Source organism: Borostomias antarcticus (assembly GCF_949987555.1).
Source record: "Borostomias antarcticus genome assembly, chromosome: 11".
Taxonomy (NCBI): Eukaryota; Metazoa; Chordata; class Actinopteri; order Stomiiformes; family Stomiidae; genus Borostomias; species Borostomias antarcticus.
Genome location: NC_140244.1, coordinates 16,910,583 through 16,930,582, shown reverse-complemented (window position 1 = coordinate 16,930,582; position 20,000 = coordinate 16,910,583). Strand labels below are relative to the sequence as shown.

Sequence of the window (20,000 nt, the reverse complement as noted above, 5' to 3'; positions counted from 1 at the left end):
GGGAGGGGTGGAGGTGGAGATAGGGAGGGATGGAGGGGTGGAGGGAGGGAGGGAGGGAGGGGGGAGGGAGGGAGGGAGGAAGGGGTAGAGGGGGATTAGACAACAATAGAGAAACAGAAAGGCCGAATATTCAGGGTTCCACAACAAACTTGCGCAACAACCATAACAAGCTCTAATTGAAACTGGCCATGTCCAGTATATGAATATGAACATGTAATAACAAACGGCTGGGCTTCCTGGCAGAACGTCATTTCTCTCTCTCTCTCTCTCTCTCCCCCCCCCTCCCTCTCTCTCTCTCTCTCCCTCTCTCTCCCCCCCCTCTCTCTCTCCCCCTCTCTCTCTCCCTCTCTCTCTCCCCTCTCTCTCTCCCTCTCTCTGTCTCTCTGTATCTCTGTCACTCTCTCTATCTTATTTACTGTCCCCCACAACCTCTGAATGGGGGCTCTGCTCTGAACATCAACACCATATGTTGAGGAGTGATAAATAGAGAGAGAGGGAGAGGGAGAGAGAGAGAGAGAGAGAGAGAGAGAGAGAGAGAGAGGGAACGGGAGGCTACAGAGAGGGTCTTAACAGGAGGCAGTGCGGGATAAGAGGAGGGTTGGGCTGTAAAAAATTAAAAAAAAATAAAACCCGCGCCTCCGCCTCCCCAGTATCGATGTGTTGGAGTATGTTTCCTCTGTCTACATTCCTCACTCAACAGTCCGCCGTGGGAACATCAACCGGGAGCAGGCGAGCCGGTGTCCGTGAGAGACAGCGGCAACTTCACAGACCTTTCAGGACAGCAGGTTGGTGAACTTGCTCTCGTTTCCTCGTCATTGTCGCAACGGTTCCAGGAAAATGTTCGTACAAAAATGACATGGATAGACTGAAATGTTTGTTGTTAAAATGCTGTTTTGCCAGGCCACTTGGACGCCGTTGAGAAAATACTGTATAGGTGACAAACCATCTATAAGTAAATTAGCCTATGGGAGCGGGGCTTATGATAAGGGGAAGATAACGCCTGTTATCTGCTGTAATTACATAGTTGTAGATTGATAATTGGCAGTGTGGGGATTCGAGTTAAGAAGTGTTCTTTTGATCTGGCTTGCCCGAACAGTCACCCATGAGACAAGACTTCTGTCGCTCTTTTGATAGGCATAAACAGTAGCGTGAGTATTTAATTGACCATATTCCCAGCGCAAGCAGGTGATCCAGATTGTGTCTTTAAAATCAATTTGTTTAATGGCTCCACCTGAAACCAGACCCGCACTGCACGCCTCGGGAAATAGCGCGGTCTCGTCTATTTTTACTTCTACGTTCTACATTCGCTCACCTCGAGTGTATTATTGCTGTAGCGGTATCAGTAAACGATTAATACGCACTTACTCCCCTGCCAGAGAAGTCAGCTGCAGCGCGCGTGGAAGGAGAAGGGGTTTGTGGTGGTAGTGGTGGTGTGTGTGTGTGTGTGTGTGTGTGTGTGTGTGTGTGTGTGTGTGTGTGTGTGTGTGTGTGTGCGTGTGTGTGCGTGTGCGCGCGCGTGTCCGTGCGTGCGTGCGTGCGTGTGTCTGTGTGTGTCTCCAAGTGCTCGAGCGAGCGGTCACCCAGGAGAGGAAGCTGAGCAGCGGGGCTTATGGTTCTGTGACGTAGATCGACGCGGTGTTGAAAACATTCGTGCAGAGCGGAGCTGCGGAACAGCCTGCTCGCGCCAGGGACACCGGCGAATGAATGAAAATCCACACCATGAATGTTTGGGCCGCCTGCCTGTGCGTCGCCGGCGTGTCCTACTTGTACAGTAGCGACTTTTTATCTGTGCTCCGGGTCTATGTTGCAGACTGGGTCCTCGGCGCCGCGTCCATGCCTGAGCCAGGAGCGCCCCGGCAGAGTCCGCAAGGTGTCCCCTACACCGACCTGAAGCACATCGTCAACGCCGATGGACAGCACTTGTTCTGCCGCTACTGGGAGCCCGAGGGCCCGCCAAGGTCAGTGGACGACAATGTCTGTGAAGCGAAACATTGATGGCATCATAGCTCTGAAACGAGGATAAAGGAAGTGATGTAAGCTGATAGGCCACAGTTCGACGACGACCGAATTTATCTAATGCATTTTTCAAAACATTCGATAGGCTTATAGGCTATTAGGCGTAGGCCTAATAAATAGGCATAGCATAACTTTGAGCATCCCACACTAACCAACCTTAATCTGCGTAAGCTTCTCTCTACGAAACAATTACAAGCTCCCGTGCCTCGCCAACTCCATTAGCACCCCTACCCAGCCCCAACCCCCCATAAAGAACATTTGAAGACAGGAACAGTTCAACGCTCCCTCTGACACACATACACGCACGCACGCACACACACACACACACACACACACACACACACACACACACACACACATACACACACATACACACACCCATGAAACATTACAACATCTAGCCACAGTTTAACCACAGAAGCAGCAGCAGCAGCAGTCATATATCTCACTGTCTCAAAATGTGAGCTTCTGTCTGCTGCTCTGTCCTCTCCTGCACGCACGCCTGCCTTTCAGAATCAATATCACTATTTGGTTTACTGCCAAGTGTAGTTTCTAGTATATAAACAATAGAAGTGAAGCAGTAAAGCTATTAATCCTGTAACGTCTGTTTTTCGCCTGGGGGATCAATGAAGTCTTATCTTATATCTTATGCGGCTGTACATGGTTATGCATAAAAGATAGGCTTATAAATAAAGATGGAGGATGTACAGATATCTGTAGTCCAGTTAAGTGGACATTGGCGCAGCATTAGTTCACTAATTTGTGAGCTCCACTGCCTCGGGGAAGAAACGGTTGAGGTTGTGTGAGGATTTGGCCTCGATGGACTGAGATCTTCTGTTAGATGGGTGTTTTTTTTAGCCTGGCATGGTTTCTGTTCGCTAGGCTTCAGGTTTAGGGCCGCTGGTCTCCTGTCACACTAAGGCCAAATCAAGCCGCCTGGTCTCGCCAGTCGCTACGAATTACATTAAAATATGAACAAACCAAATGAAGTCGCTTGTTCCAGAAGTTCTTGCCGCATTGCATCGTAGGTTTATGGGCAGGCCTGTTTTTGGACAGGGGGATCACTATCCGCTTAGACCAGAAATGCCAACTGCAAAGCAAATAGGCCCTCTCCTCTCTCTCTAAACCACGTCTGAGTTGGTCTCTCCCCTCTCTCTCTAAACCACATCTGAGTCTGTCTCCCCTCTCTCTCTCTCTAAACCATGTCTGAGTCTGTCTCTCTCCCCTCTCTCTCTAAACCATGTCTGAGTCTGTCTCTCTCCCCTCTCTAAACCATGTCTGAGTCTGTCTCCCCTCTCTCTCTCTCTAAACCATGTCTGTGTCTGTCTCCCCTCTCTCTCTCTCTCTAAACCATATATGAATCTGTCTCCCCTCTCTCTCTAAACCATGTCTGAGTCTGTCTCTCTCCCCTCTCTCTCTAAACCATGTCTGAGTCTGTCTCTCTCCCCTCTCTAAACCATGTCTGAGTCTGTCTCTCCTCTCTCTCTCTAAATCATGTGTAGATGGGAGTTTATTACTCATTAATGGTCTGTTAGGGCGTTCACCGACCCACCCACACACACACACACACACACACACACACACACACACACATGCACATCCACACACACACACATGGAAGAGGACACCAAACAAGTTGTACTTGCGTCAGTTCCAATTGTTTCAGTTCTAGCGTACATGATTCATATCAGCTGATGTAAATAGCCTGACTATGATCAGGTGCTTTACTGTGTAGTAATAATAAACTTCCTGCTGGGGTTGGGCAGGGGGCGGGCCTATGTGCCTATATGAGGGATTTGGAATGGCTGACAGGGCTGTCAATCAAACAGGACGACAGGACTGGACAGGACTGTATGTGACTTTTGACAACATTCAAACATGTTAGCATCAGTGGTCTGAGCCAGACAGGCCCAGGGGACCTGCTGAGAGACAAGCTCGCCACCAGACAGTCTAAAGGGGGGCATATGAAGTGCATGAGGGGGCACAATTATTATTACATATTTTTGATAGTCCGACATGCTATTGTCTTTGTGCAGCACTGACGCATACTGCCATGATGTGTCATGTTAACCAAATTGGTCTTAGAAAGATTTAAAGGTGCAGTGTGTAGTTTTTGGTGACATCTTTGGGTCTAAATAAAATTAACAGATTTGGCAGAAATTGAATATAGTTTCATAAGTATGTTTGGATTAGTATATTGTTATATTTATTAATATATTTGTAGCAGCACTAGTTAGCTATGGGGTCCAGTCGGCTACACATGATCACATTAATTCAGCATTGTTGTCTATAGGGGAGGATTTGTTGCCAGTTCCCCTAACTAGCACGCTAACATTGAATTAACCGCACATAGGCTTTCCCCTCCTGAGACCACCAGCTCCCCCCCACACACACACACCCACACTTGTAATTGGTCTCAGAGAGGCTAAATGTCATGCACGTAACAATATCCTATGAAAATCAGAATTGTAGCATTTATTACCTTATCTACAACAATGGCAGCTTCCATAGATTGGGTCCCTCCATGGAGGCCACCATGTTGAGTTCAATGTCATTTACTGAGTTGGTTGCAATCTGCAACCTCACCACTAGAAAACTACACACTGCACCTTTAATATGTCCCGATGTATTAAGCCTGAAATTATTAAAATGCAATAAGTTACGATTAGAAACTTGAGAACGGCCACAAAAAACTGGTGCATTTACAATGCAGACATTTACCAGTTAGACAATGGCACCAATCAGGCACACTTACAAGGTTTTGTAAAGAACTGGCTTTAGAAAATGAACAGATGCCAGCCAGGGATACCCTACATGACTGAAAGGGGAGATTGGCACCGCACTGCGATCAGCGCACTTTCAAATAAGACACGATGCCATCATCACATTAGACCATCAACAGCAAATACAACCAGCCTGAAGATACCATACCAGGCCTCTTCATGTTCTGCACCAAGCACTGGACTATATACTGGCCAGGGGGCTGGTCACACTGAGGACGGAGGCGCTGATGACGCCATGGGCTGCAGGCTGGGTTCATCAGCATTAAGAGACTGGCCAGGGGGCTGGTCACGCTGCTGCAGACTGGCCAGGGAGCTGGTCACATGCTGCAGACTGGCCAGGGGGCTGTTTACGCTCAGCTTCCTAATGTATGAAGCCTACATCTGCCCCAGAGTGTCCAGTTCACTACTATACCACATAAGACATGATCTGGGTAGCTGGTTAGCCTCTTGCTCACTGGGCGAAACAGTGGTTAAGCGTTGTGGAAGCTTCTTGAAGAGTCTGATCTCAACCACCTTGTACAGTACATTACTCACCACCACCACCACCACCACAACAACAACAACAACAACAGCGGTTTGTTTACATGTCTGCGCTGCAGTGGGTTCCGCTTTCTGGCAGAGCTTCTGTTACCACGGCAACCTGATGTTCACCCTCATCCTCCTCAGCATGGTCAACTCCACGGACGAGTTGCTGTTACCGTGGTAACTGAGGGTGTAGGCCAGTAGGTAATTACATGACCTTTGAGCACAGGCAGCCCAGCCAGCTTATAGTCTCACAGAAAGCAAATGTCAACACTCTAGTTCTACTGTCTGTATCCTACATGGCCACTAATGATGAGGTCGGACTCTGGAAGTGCAGGGCCACTGGTGATGAGGTCAAAGTTGAGTAAGGGCTCTCAGAGAGAGAGAGAGAGATCAACAAGAAGGCCACGTTTACACTAATAGGCTACATTTTCGTTTTAAAACGCATAACTTTTGCCACACTACTCCAGCGCTTTTGAACCCCTAAGACAGAGACTTCTGGAAACGCCGCTGACCTGGTCTCAGTCTGAGAACTCCAGGATTGCGTTGCGCTGTGGACTGGAGGAAACAGACTTTTGAACACGATGACGCAAGACCCATATTGTTCAGTTTAATTCTGCATTTTATAATGCTGCTACTAACTCCTACTTCTTCGTCACCAACTTTGACTTTGCTCGCAATCGTGATTAACTTTATTCGTATTTAAACTATTTCTATTTTTGCTCGCACAACTTGGGCAGGGGTAGATTAGTGGCCTCTAGTTCGTGGTTGAGCTGAGCACAGTGTATTTTGTTAATGTGTTGTTGGCTGTAATTGAGTGTACCTGTGCTGTAAATCCTGTGTTGAGATACAGGTGAATTTATTTCTAGTTATTATGCTGTTATTATGCAGTATGCGAGGGGCTTCACGTGGGGGGGAGGGGCTTCACGTGTCTGCGCCCAAGGGGGGCGGGGCTTCACATGTCTGCGCCCAGTGGGGGGCGGGGCTTCACGTGTCTGCGCCCAAGGGGGGCGGGGCTTCACGTGTCTGCACCCAGGGGGGGCGGGGCTTCACGTGTCTGCGCCCAGGGAGGGAGGGGCTTAACGTGTCTGCGCCCAGGGGGGGCAGGGCTTCACGTGTCTGCACCCAGGGGGGGCGGGGCTTCACATGTCTGCGCCCGGGGGGGGAGGGGCTTCACGTGTCTGCGCCCGGGGGGGCGGAGCTTCACGTGTCTGCGCCCAGGGGGGGCGGGGCTTCACATGTCTGCGCCCGGGGGCCCATTGTTTCATTATCTTCTATGAACTTGGGTGTTCTTATAGGAGACCATGGTTATCTATCACATGGCTTATTACGCCATATATTACCTCCACTTCCCCAAGACAGCATTTATTTAATGGATTGTGTTAAAGTATTTTTATACTTGGTTTAAAAATAAGAGCACGCAAGTGGTCGGTCAAGCTGGTTTTAAACAAAGGCAATAGTTTTATTCTGTTACGATTCTGCAGAGTCGGACTCTAGCACAGGAAGTGAATCCAGGCAGAGTGAGTCAGATGTGGACGAGGTCGATAGGTTATACAGTGAAAAAGGAAGTGACATAGTTTCGGGATGAAGAGGACAGGGAAGTGATGTCACACAGGGAAGAATTTGTAGTTTTAACAGACTGATCTATGAGAACGAACTACAAAGTTAGAACAACAGTCAAGTAGGAAAACAGAACACTTTGTTGAGACTTGAAATTCATTCACAATTGCTGTGAACAGCCAGGAGAGTGTGATGAGGGAGCGTTTAGTTGCCTGAAAACACGTTTGGGATGTTGAGATGGATCGGGGGAGCTACAATGCAGCCCTCAGAATGTCAGGACTTGTTTGCAAACCTGTCCGGTTGGCTAAATGTTGATTGTGGTATTTGGTCTATAGAAGAAAGCTGACTATGTAATCTAATGTGACGGGCTACTGCCCACCATCACATATTGACTATAACATTTGACCAGCTACAGTTTCCAGGGGCACATCTGTTTTGGGTCCACGCCCCCATGATCCAAACATCTGTGAGCTGTCTCTGGACAGACACCGTGAGATCGAGTTATGAATAAATCCATCCTGCACGTATATAAACATACATTAAACATGTCAAAACTAGAGACAAACAACGAGTTCAATTTCAGACTGAGCAGATGATCTCAGGAAGAGACCTCATTCAACTGAGACAGACGTTCTGAATCTGTTTAACGATTGCAAACTGTAGGTTAGCGCACACACGTCTGCAGTATGTCCTCATCTCATGCACATTGAGGATCTAAATCAAGTATTTGTGAGAGTGTAATGGTTGTTTATTGTTATTTATTGGTGATGACCTCAGCTATCTGTTCAGATAAACAATATAGTGTAACTGCAACTAGGCTAATATCTTGGAAGACAATCCATTGCTATTCAATGCAACATTTTGCTTCATGTTGACACCGGCACACACACTCCCAGTGTAGTTGAATGGTATATACGTTTTCAGGCATGTTAGTAAGAACAGAGCTATTCTCTGAACCTTTGCTAAAGCGATGGTGTGGACGGACATTGGGCGTTTGAAAAAGAGAGCAGATGAGTGTAGATGTGTCCCTGCAGAAGAAGAAACCAGATGAGTGTAGATGTGTCCCTGCAGAAGAAGAAACCAGATGAGTGTAGATGTGTCCCTGCAGAAGAAGAAATCAGATGAGTGTAGATGTGTCCCTGCAGAAGAAGAAACCAGATGAGTGTAGATGTGTCCCTGCAGAAGAAGAAACCAGATGAGTGTAGATGTGTCCCTGCAGAAGAAGAAACCAGATGAGTGTAGATGTGTCTCTGCAGAAGAAGAAACCAGATGAGTGTAGATGTGTCCCTGCAGAAGAAGAAACCAGATGAGTGTAGATGTGTCCCTGCAGAAGAAGAAACCAGATGAGTGTAGATGTGTCCCTGCAGAAGAAGAAACCAGATGAGTGTAGATGTGTCCCTGCAGAAGAAGAAACCAGATGAGTGTAGATGTGTCCCTGCAGAAGAAGAAACCAGATGAGTGTAGATGTGTCCCTGCAGAAGAAGAAACCAGATGAGTGTAGATGTGTCTCTGCAGAAGAAGAAACCAGATGAGTGTAGATGTGTCCCTGCAGAAGAAGAAACCAGATGAGTGTAGATGTGTCCCTGCAGAAGAAGAAACCAGATGAGTGTAGATGTGTCTCTGCAGAAGAAGAAACCAGATGAGTGTAGATGTGTCCCTGCAGAAGAAGAAACCAGATGAGTGTAGATATGTCCCTGCAGAAGAAGAAACCAGATGAGTGTAGATGTGTCCCTGCAGTCCTGGAGTCTCAGTGTTCATGAGACCAGGAGGACAAAGCAGGGAGGACACAGGCCAGCCGAGGACAACACACACACGCTGGGAGCATTTCCTCCCGCTAGCACCCCCCTACCACGCACACACACACACACGCACACACACGCACGCACGCATGCACGCAAGCACGAACTCACACACACACACACACACACACACACACACACACACACACACACACACACACACACACACACACACAGTGGTCCCACATAAAGGTAGGATAAACAGAGAGAATAATAGTATATAACTTAATAATAAGAATTAAGAATAAGATCACTCTCAGTTGGAGTCACACCATTCCACAAGTAAACACACCACGACACGACAACCTGGAAATGAATCAATCAAACCATCTACAGTATCAAACAGCATCACATTTGACTAGCTACATTATTCACGTTATTCACATATTCATGCTTTAGGGGGAATTCTGACATATTTTGTTTCTAGATTACAAGAAATATACCTTTGGCACACCTGTAATATCACAGGTGCGTAGGAGAACGCCAGGGGCCAGCAGTAATGAAAGGAAAAGCTTGTGCACTGTCTATTTCACTCTTCACCCAAAGAAGGTCTCCGTAACGAAACGTTGTCCTATTAAAGGTTATCTGCAAGTGAAGTAGACTATGTGCTTTAATGTCTATAGATTAGACATCATCGCCATCAAACTAACAGAATAGTCCAGCGAGACCAACATTCAAGTGTTTGCTGACTGCTTGTCATCTTAAGGGCCCTTACATAATCGCCGTGAGCTCCGTGCGCAAGGCCGTACGCGAGGCCGCAAGGTGACGTTGAAGCGGCCTCGCGGAGCTCCGTGTGACATGCTCAAAATCCAAACGCACCGCAAGCCGCGAGTGCAATTCCACGCGTACCGATGGGGCGCTAGAGGGGGATTCTGATTGAAACAGCGAAAAGACAATCGTAAACAGACCTAGTTTTGGATAATGGCGGCAAAGTATACACTGCTATTGACAGCGGAGAAGGAGGAGCAGCTCAGACATATTTATAATACGGCAGATGGCCTGTATTCAGATCGGGGGGCTGTGGAGAATGCGGTCTGGAGAGTTCATAGGTCACCGGACTATAACCACTGATTTCCCCCTGCTGGTGGGGCGGTGTAGTGCACCTGACGAGACGCGGCCCAGTGCGTGGACTGTACCAAAATGCTTGCGTAGAGCCACGTAGTCCCGAGCGTTCTCAGAAGCGGTCAATAGCTTACGGCGACTATGTAAGGGCCCTTACTGTGTGCATTCAGCTGACTGCTTGTCATATTATGCTTTCATCTTGGGGCTGACTTTGCTGCTTACTGTTCAGCCACGACCATAATACTGTCCTGTCCATGATGTGTCCAGCTCGGTGAACAAACTCACACACACACACACACACACACAGACAGACAGACACCCCCCCCTCACGCCTGACTTCCCCAGCCCAGTGGGTGTCATGGAAAGAGCCGCGCTGTGATTGGTGCTCCCAGCGCCTCCTCTGAGCAGCTTCCAAAGAAAAGAGCAGCTTGTTTTCTCTGCTCTGCTCAGACCGGCTGGACAAGCTGCTGCCCTCCGGAGAACAGTACCCAGCCCCGCCCCCGACCAGGACAGCCCCGCCCCCGACCAGGACAGCCCCGCCCCCAGACTAGGACAGCCCCGACCAGGACAGCCCCGCCCCCCGACTAGGACAGCCCCACCCCCCGACCAGGACAGCCCCGCCCCCGACCAGGACAGTCCCGCCCCCGACTAGGACAGCCCCGCCCCCGACCAGGACAGCCCCGCCCCCGACTAGGACAGCCCCGCCCCCCGACTAGGACAGCTCCGCCCCCCGACCAGAGCAGCTCCTCACCCTCACCCTCCCCCCTCCCCTTCCAGGGCCGTTGCCGCGTGTCCGTGCAGCAAAGTCACCATTGAACACGTGTGACATTGTAACGTTCTGCTTCTCGCTGTTAACAGACTGACTGACTCCCTCTCACTGACCTGGCTGGAAGTAGGTGAAAGGTGGTATGGGACAGGGTATGTCAATAGATAATCTGAGAGAACCGAACTGCCCCCTCCCCTTCACACACACACACACGCGCACGTACGCACACACACACACACACACACGCGCACACACACACACACATACACACACACACATACACACAGCTGCTATGTGGGTCAGGCCAGTATTGATGTTTCAGGTTTTCCTGACCAAACACGGCTGGTTTGTCTGTTTATCTTTCTGCCTCCCGGACCTCACTTCCCCTGCTCTCTGTCCCTCTCACACTCACACACACACACACACACACACACACACACACACATACACACACACACACACACTCACACACACTCACACACACACACACACACACACACTCACACACACACACACACACACGTCTTTCTCTGCCTCTGTCTCATTTCCCTACACGTGCACACACACACACACACACACACACAAACACACACACATGCACACACACACACACACACACACGTCTTTCTCTGCTTCTGTGTCTCATTTCCCTACATGTGCACACGCACACACACACACACACACACACATGCACACACACACACACATGTATGGTTATGGGTATGTTGTAGCAGGGTCACACAATAGACCTTAAAACATTCATAACCAACAAGTGCAGCTTTAGCCTGAGGCTCGGAGAGAGAGAAACAGAGAGTTTGCTATTGGAGCCTGATCAGCTACTGTAGTTATTACATGTCTCTCTCTCTCTCTCTCTCTCTCTACCTCCCTCACTGAGCAGGGTAATTGCTGCTGATTCAGACTTTCACACAGACTATTCCGGAAGGCATAGGGCTGCTGCAGCAGTAAGCTGCCTGCCAGGGCCGCCCCTCCCCCTCCCCCCCCCCCCCCCCCCGGTCCACAGGGAGTCCAGCAGGGCGCGGCAGCGTGGCGTCATTCTGTCCTGAAACACGGCCGACCTTGCAGGAAATGTTGGCGATTTTTCACATTTCCTCTGGGAGAATCGCATAGGATTATCTGTGGCCTCCATTAGTGTAGCGCCCCCTGTAGGACGGTGGCTGCACTGGTAAATCTGCCCTCCAACTACTCAGACAGCGGTATTGTCAGTGCTAAGGTGAGGGGATGGAGGTAGTAATCTGGTCTGTTCTGCTGGTCTCCCATGGTCTGGCTGTTCTGCTGGTCTCCCATGGTCTGGTCTGGCTGTTCTGCTGGTCTCCCATGGTCTGGCTGTTCTGCTGGTCTCCCATGGTCTGGCTGTTCTGCTGGTCTCCTATGGTCTGGTCTGGCTGTTCTGCTGGTCTCCCATGGTCTGGTCTGGCTGTTCTGCTGGTCTCCCATGGTCTGGCTGTTCTGCTGGTCTCCCATGGTCTGGTCTGGCTGTTCTGCTGGTCTCCCATGGTCTGGCTGTTCTGCTGGTCTCCCATGGTCTGGTCTGGCTGTTCTGCTGGTGTCCCATGGTCTGGTCTGCCTGTTCTGCTGGTCCATGGTCCTGGGCTCTGTCTGTCCTGCTGAGAGGACCGTCCTGTCTGTCCCAGTCAGCTGTCCTGTCCTGTCCTGTCTGTCCTGTCCTGTCCAGTCTGTCCCAGTCAGCTGTCCTGTCCTGTCCTGTCCTGTCCTGTCCCGTCCTGTCTGTCCTGTCTTGTCCTGCCCTGTCCTGTCCTGTCCTGTCCTGTCCTGTCATGTCTGTCCTGTCCTGTCTGTCCCAGTCAGCTGTCCTGTCCGGTCCTGTACTGTCCGGTCCTGTCCTGTCTGTCCCAGTCAGCTGTCCTGTCCGGTCCTGTCCTGTCCTGTCTGTCCCAGTCAGCTGCCCTGTCCTGTCCGGTCTGTCCCAGTAAGCTGTCCTGCCCTGTCCTGTCCTGTCCTGTCTGTCTGTCTGTACCAGTCAGCTGTCCTGTCCTGTCCTGTCTGTCCCAGTCAGCTGTCCTGCCCTGTCCTGTCCTGTCTGTCTGTCTGTACCAGTCAGCTGTCCTGTCCTGTCTGTCCCAGTCAGCTGTCCTGTCCTGCCCTGTCCTGTCCTGCCCTGTCCTGTCCTGTCCTGTCCTGTCCTGTCCTGTCCTGTCCCGTCCTGTCCTGTCCGGTCTGTCCCAGTCAACTGTCCTGTCCTGTCCTGTCCTGTCCTGTCCTGTCCTGTCTTGTCTTGTCTTGTCTGTCCTGTCCTGTCCTGTCCTGTCCTGTCCTGTCCTGTCCTGTCCTGTCCTGTCCTGTCCTGTCCTGTCCTGTCTTGTCTGTCCCAGTCAGCTGCCCTGTCCTGTCTGTCCTGTCTGTCCTGTCCTGTCCTGTCCTGTCCTGGGCAGACAGCTGACAGCAGTGCTGGTAAACAGGGGTGTGGTGGGACCAGGCCAGCAGCTCACTGGATAAAAATGTACGGTATCTCTCTCTCTCTCTCTCTCTCTCTCTCTCTCTCTGTTTCTCTCTCTCTCTCTGTCTCTCTGTCTCTCTCTCTGTTTCTCTCTCTCTCTCTGTCTCTCTGTCTCTCTCCATCCCTCTCTCTTTTCTTTCTGTCTCTCTCATTCTCTCTCTCTCCATCCCTCTCTCTCTCTGAGTTGTTGAGTCCATGCTCTTCATCTCTGTGGAGATACCTGTAACAGTATGAGCTGTGTTCACGTCCCTGTAACAGTATGAACTGTGTTCACGTCCCTGTAACAGTATGAGCTGTGTTCACGTCCCTGTAACAGTATGAGCTGTGTTCACGTCCCTGTAACATTATGAGCTGTGTTCACGTCCCTGTAACAGTATGAGCTGTGTTCACGTCCCTGTAACAGTATGAGCTGTGTTCACGTCCCTGTAACAGTATGAGCTGTGTTCACGTCCCTGTAACAGTATGAGCTGTGTTCACGTCCCTGTAACATTATGAGCTGTGTTCATGTCCCTGTAAGAGTATGAGCTGTGTTCACGTCCCTGTAACAGTATGAGCTGTGTTCATGTCCCTGTAACAGTATGAGCTGTGTTCACGTCCCTGTAACAGTATGAGCTGTGTTCACGTCCCTGTAACAGTATGAGCTGTGTTCACGTCCCTGTAACAGTATGAGCTGTGTTCACGTCCCTGTAACAGTATGAGCTGTGTTCATGTCCCTGTAAGAGTATGAGCTGTGTTCACGTCCCTGTAACAGTATGAGCTGTGTTCATGTCCCTGTAACAGTATGAGCTGTGTTCACATCCCTGTAACAGTATGAGCTGTGTTCACGTCCCTGTAACAGTATGAGCTGTGTTCACGTCCCTGTAACAGTATGAGCTGTGTTCACGTCCCTGTAACAGTATGAGCTGTGCTCACATCCTGACCAGGCCAAAAGACTGCTCCTTTGATTTGAAGTCAGTCAAAATAGTTCAATAACACGTTTTAAATGATTGATATCACTCCCACAGAAAATATGTAAACACAAGCTGTTTCTGTGTACAAGTTGTGTGTGTGTAAGGACTCTGGCATGTGTGTGTGCAGTATTTATTTAGTGACTGATTTGACTGACTGGCTTCAGTCAAAATATTTGGATAATTTTTTTGTTGAATTATATCACTCCACAGAAAGTATGCATAGTAAACACAAGCCGGTGTTGTTATGTATGTGCACATCTGATCGTGTCTGTGTTTGTACTCTGGTGTGTGTGTGTGTACTGTATGTGTATACTCTGATGTGTGTGTGTGTGTGTGTGTGTGTGTGCGCGAGCAGTATTGACTACTGTATGTTTGTTGACCCCTCTCCTCTCCTCTCCTCTCCTCTCCTCTCCTCTCCTCTCCTCTCCTCTCCTCTCCTCTCCTCTCCTCTCCTCTCCTCTCCTCTCCTCTCCTCTCCTCTCCTCTCCTCTTCTCTCCTCTCCAGGGCTCTGGTGTTCGTGGCCCATGGCGCAGGAGAGCATTGTGGTCCGTACGACGAGCTGGCCCAGAGCCTGAGGGACCAGTCGCTGCTGGTGTTCGCTCACGACCACGGTCAGTCTCGCCCTACGCAGTTGGCCAGGTGTTACAGGTGTTACTGGTGTTACAGGTGTCACTTTATCGTTCATCAGCATTGCTTCCACCCTCTCTCGCCACCTCTCAGGTCCTGACTTACAAACACATGACCCCTTCCCCCCCCCAAACCCACATGACCCCTCCCCCCAAACCCACATGACCCCTCCCCCCAAACCCACGTAACCCCTCCCCCCAAACCCACATAACTCCTCCCCCCAAACCCACATAACTCCTCCCGCCAAACCCACATGACCCCTCTCCCCAAACCCACATAACTCCTCCCCCCAAACCCACATAACTCCTCCCCCCAAACCCAAATGACCCTTCCCCCCAAACCCACATGACCCCTCCCCCCAAACCCACATGACCCCTCCCCCCAAACCCACATGACCCCTCTCCCCAAACCCACATGACCCCTCCCCCCAAACCCACATGACCCCTCCCCCCAAACCCACATGACCCCTCCCCCCATACCTATCTGTATGTCTATTTGTCTGTTCGTGTGTGTGTGTGTGTGTGTGTGTGCGTGTGTGTGTGTGTGTGTGTACGTGTACGAGCATGCAAGCATGTGTGTATGTGTGTGTTTGTAAATTAGAGCAGGTCCCTGTTGATCTTAGCCTAGTTTCTCTATAGGATGACTACTAGCTTGGTCTGGTCTAGCGTGGTCTGGTCTGGTCTGGTCTAGCTTGGTCTGGTCTAGCCTGGTCTGGTCTGGCCTGGCCTGGTCTGGTCTGGTCTGGTCTGGTCTGGCCTGGCCTGCCTGGTCTGGCCTGGCCTGGCCTGGTCTGGCCTGGTCTAGCTTGGTCTGGTCTAGCCTGGTCTGGTCTGGTCTGGTCTGGTGTGTGTGTGTGTGTGTTAGGGCTGGGACTTTTGCCCAAAAATCATATTCGAAGTTCGTTTATTTATTAATAATAATATTCGAATATATTCGAATTATTATTAATAATATTTTTTACCATTAAATTCTTACAGAAAGACCTACCTAGGTTTTAAAATAAAGTTGTGCACATTCTGTCCACTAGTGGGCATTGTATCATAGGCAATATCGATAAGCAATGATGTTTTCAGAATGATTTTTTTATCAGATGTCTTAGTTATATCAAGATTAACTGCGAGGGGAGTCCCAGCCCAGCTGATAACCCTCCGTTGCGGGTTGGGGGGAAGCAACGGTCGGCTGGGATCCTGCCTCTCATAGTTAACCAGCAACTGGTCAGTGGACGGTACCAGGCAGCCTACGCTATGTCTGAATCAAAGAAGGTTATCAAACTAGCTGGCTAGGATCATTTAAGCATAACAATCCAACGGCTCCAACTCCCCCAAAAGAACCCCTCCACTGCACAAGCACCAACCCCAATAATAATAATAATAATAATAATAAGCACAAGCTACCGAGTGCAACGTTAGCCTTGCTAACGGAGATAATGCATTTGGAGGAGAGTTGCAGCTGGTGCTAAACGAGGCAAAGGAAGAATATTTTGTGGACTATTATCACATCCATTTCACAGTTGGGATTATACAGAAAGGTGAGGATCGAGCGTGTTGGATGACCAACTCAAATGCCTGGCTAGCTCAATATTGTTGTGAGCCGGAGCCCGTCGCTTTCACTGGATGACTCGTGAAGCATGCTTCATTTATCTCGCATACTAAACATGTTTTCGTGGAGTAGTACAGGTATGTACTAAATCGCATGTAGTAGGCGAGTTGCAGTATGTACTATATAGTATGTAATATGGACATTCGGACACGGCCCAAGCTCCTTGGTAAGGGCTGGGTAAGGGCGATCAACCTCCTTGTTTACATTTTTACTTGCTTACCGATTGGCTATTTGGATCCTGCCGTCACAGTCATACAACGACTATTTTTTAGTAACTAGTTAGTAGTTACTAGTTAAGACAACGCCTAAATTGCCGTGGTGCAACCGAAATTAGACACCAAACTAATATGCGACTAACTAGTAGCAACTAAGGGGCGAATTCACTAAAGGATTGCGCAGCTTTTCCTGACGCAAAGCCTGTGCAAATAAGTCAAAAATTATGTTTGCTATTCACAAAGCCCTCGCAAAGGGTGAAATACGGTGGTAACTGCGTTGCGTTCGTCATTGCGTTGCTCTGCGCCGGTGTTATTAGCTAATATTTAAATTAGGTAATATGGGCGGAGAATGTTCCCCTTTCTATGCAAATGAACATTATTGCAAAACCCGCCCAATTCACAAACATCGGCGCAAATTGCCTCACGCAGTTAAAGTGAAATTAATACCGTTTTCAGAAACGTGGTGGTATTTAAGCGCAAGGGGTGTGTCGCGGCCAGCCTGTCCGCTGATCATGGCAGCAGTGATTGTTGCGAGGCGAAGGCATCGCAATGCCAGGCATGTTGTTCGTGAGAGAATATTTAGAAGAAGGTCACTTTTTGATTTAACACTAGAACCACCGCGGTAACTGTTTGGACACCAGAGCGCGCAGCTCTTCAGCCAACTGGAGGATGAAGTCGCGTCTGGGGAGGCTCAGTTGACTATGCGTCTCTCCACCCGTCCCCAGCGAGTCCAAGCTCCAACAATGAATATAATAGCCTACATAGCACGAAACTGTGCGTATAATAGTCTATACGCGAAACTGCGCATTCCCTATAGCTGTTCATTGAACGGCTGGGGGCCGATATAGGTAGGCTATAAATAAATAAATAAAAACATAGCCTACACAATATTTGTTTTATTTGAATGGTCTTGAAAATATTTTGCTTTTGTATCATAGGTGACGGCAGGTATCATCTTCAGCCATGGATGATGACTCCCGTGCGTAATCCTTCCAACGTTGGAGAGGCGGCGTACAACCGGGCTCACATCAGGACGCGCGGTGTGATTGAGTGCACATTTGGAATCCTGAAAAGCCGTTTAGATGCCTAGATCGTACCGGTGGGGCAATGTTATACACTCCCCCAAAAGTATGCCAGATCATCGTGCTGCAACTTGCATAACATAAAATGACAATTTTTCCTTTGTTCGTCTTTTTAAATCATTCCACCTCCGTTTGCAGTCTTCCGCGTTTACACACACAAATGGCACTGACTGATTGGGAAATTAAACCCCAAATATGATTTTTTGCTGCAGTCGTGATATTTTTTGCCGAAAGCTGTGAGACATGTTTTTGAACCTCGTCCGTGAGGCCTTCAAGTTCGCTGTCTGAAAATCGTATCTTTCTTTTTCTGTCTGCCATCGTCCAATGATATGCATACGAGTTGTATGCGCTGTATGCGCAGTATTTATAGTCATTTCCTATATCAGCAGCAAATTGCACTCAGCCGCAAACACCGAATGGGCGTGTTTGCGCTGGGATATTATTAGCGCAATGTCTTTAGTGAATAGGTTTTTAAAACGGAGCACATAGCGGGCGCAACTGACGCGCAATATAATGGTGCAATTAGCGGGCGCAATTTGCTTTAGTGAATTCGCCCCTAAGAGTTTAGTCAGTGTTTAGGCATGACTACATGCTTGGGTTTATGGTGCGTTCCAGGCAACCCGTAACTCGTGTTTTTCCGACGTCCTACACGTGAAAATGCTCTGGAATGGCAGTAGCCTACATCGATCTGTACGAGTTCACGGGTGGGAAGTTACGGGTTTGACTGCCATTCCAGAGCATTTTCACGTGTAGGAGGTCGGAAAAACACGAGTTACGGGTTGCCTGGAACGCGTGCTAACTAACGTCACCTCCTACAGGAGCCCAGGTGTCCAATAGCCTTGCTAATGAGCTCGCGATTGCAACTTCACCAGGCGTGAAAAACCCTCTGAATCTGAATCAAAAGCAACGTTTGCTAGCCAACACATTTACAAAAAATTATGCCTATAACAGGTTCGAATATTAAGGGCTGCCTAATATTCGTTCGAATACCAGTATTTCTGTCAATATTCGAATTATATTCGAATCCCGAAGTTCGGACTCCCAGCCCTAGTGTGTGTGCATGTGTGTGTGTGTGTACGTGTACGAGCTTGTGTGTATGTGTGTGTTTGTAAATTAGAGCAGGTCCCTGTTGATCTTAGCCTAGTTTCTCTAAATGATGACTACTAGGACTCTCCTGGGTCCTCCTCATGATCTAGTCTGCTCCATACAGACCAGAGGTATGGCGTCACCCGGTCTGGTCTGGTCTGGTCTGGCCTGGCCTGGCCTGGCCTGGTCTGGTATGGCCTGGTCTGGCCTACAGTATAATGCTTCAAGGGTCATTCCATTTCAGTTCACCCACCATCTCAGATCGTGAAGCATAATTTAATTTAGCTACATTTCAAAAAGAAGTATGTTGCAGAAATACTGAGATCATTTAGTTTAGATGACATGACATTAGAACAGTGGGAGCTGGGTGGGTGTCATGGCCGCTGGGTTTGACCTGGAATGACCTCTTACACACCTGCTCCTCCCTCACGCTCTCGTCCCGGGTCACCTGGAGGTCAGTCATCTGCTGGATCAATACCGGACATCTCCTTTCCGTTAAGATCCGATGGCGTCGTCCTTTAAACAGCATCCATGCACAAGAATAACACTCACACAGGCCTCACTGCAGCAGAGCTGAGAGGAGCATCAGCCAACGGGCTCCATCACACCAGACCTGCTCCATCACACCAGACCTGCTCCATCACACCAGACCTGCTCCATCACACCAGACCTGCTCCATCACACCAGACCTCCTCCATCACACCAGACCTGCTCCATCACACCAGACCTGCTCCATCACACCAGACCTGGTCCATCACACCAGACCTGCTCCATCACACCAGACCTCCTCCATCACACCAGACCTCCAGACCTGCTCCATCACACCAGACCTCCTCCATCACACCAGACCTGCTCCATCACACCAGACCTGCTCCATCACACCAGACCTCCTCCATCACACCAGACCTGCTCTATCACACCAGACCTCCTCCATCACACCAGACCTGCTCCATCACACCAGACCTGCTCCATCACACCAGACCTGCTCCATCACACCAGACCTGCTCCATCACACCAGACCTGCTCCATCACACCAGATCTGCTCCATCACACCAGACCTCCTCCATCACACCAGACCTGCTCCATCACACCAGACCTGCTCCATCACACCAGATCTGCTCCATCACACCAGACCTCCAGACCTCCTCCATCCACCAGACCTGCTCCATCACACCAGACCTGCTCCATCACACCAGACCTGCTCCATCACACCAGACCTCCTCCATCACACCAGACCTGCTCCATCACACCAGACCTGCTTCATCACACCAGACCTCCAGACCTGCTCCATCACACCAGACCTCCTCCATCACACCAGACCTTCTCCATCACACCAGACAGAGAGGAGGGAGGGAGAAGCCCAGAGACAAATATAGAGATAGAGGGAGGGAGGGGGACTGTGAGAAACACAGAATGAGAAAAGGGCTTTGAGAGGGAGAGTGAAGGAAGGGAGAGA

At 49.5% G+C, this 20,000-nt stretch overlaps 1 protein-coding gene across 1 annotated transcript in view; it reads left to right on the top strand.

Moving 5' to 3' along the window:
* Window positions 1–1,597: 1,597 nt before the first annotated feature.
* mgll (monoglyceride lipase) overlaps window positions 1,598–20,000 on the top strand; it is a 30,063-nt gene continuing 11,660 nt past the window's right edge. The window contains exons 1-2 of the mRNA XM_084446103.1: window positions 1,598–1,958; window positions 14,440–14,546. Of these exons, the coding sequence (XP_084302229.1) occupies window positions 1,705–1,958; window positions 14,440–14,546 (361 nt within the window). The 5' untranslated portion in view covers window positions 1,598–1,704. The remainder of the gene's footprint in view (window positions 1,959–14,439; window positions 14,547–20,000) is intronic.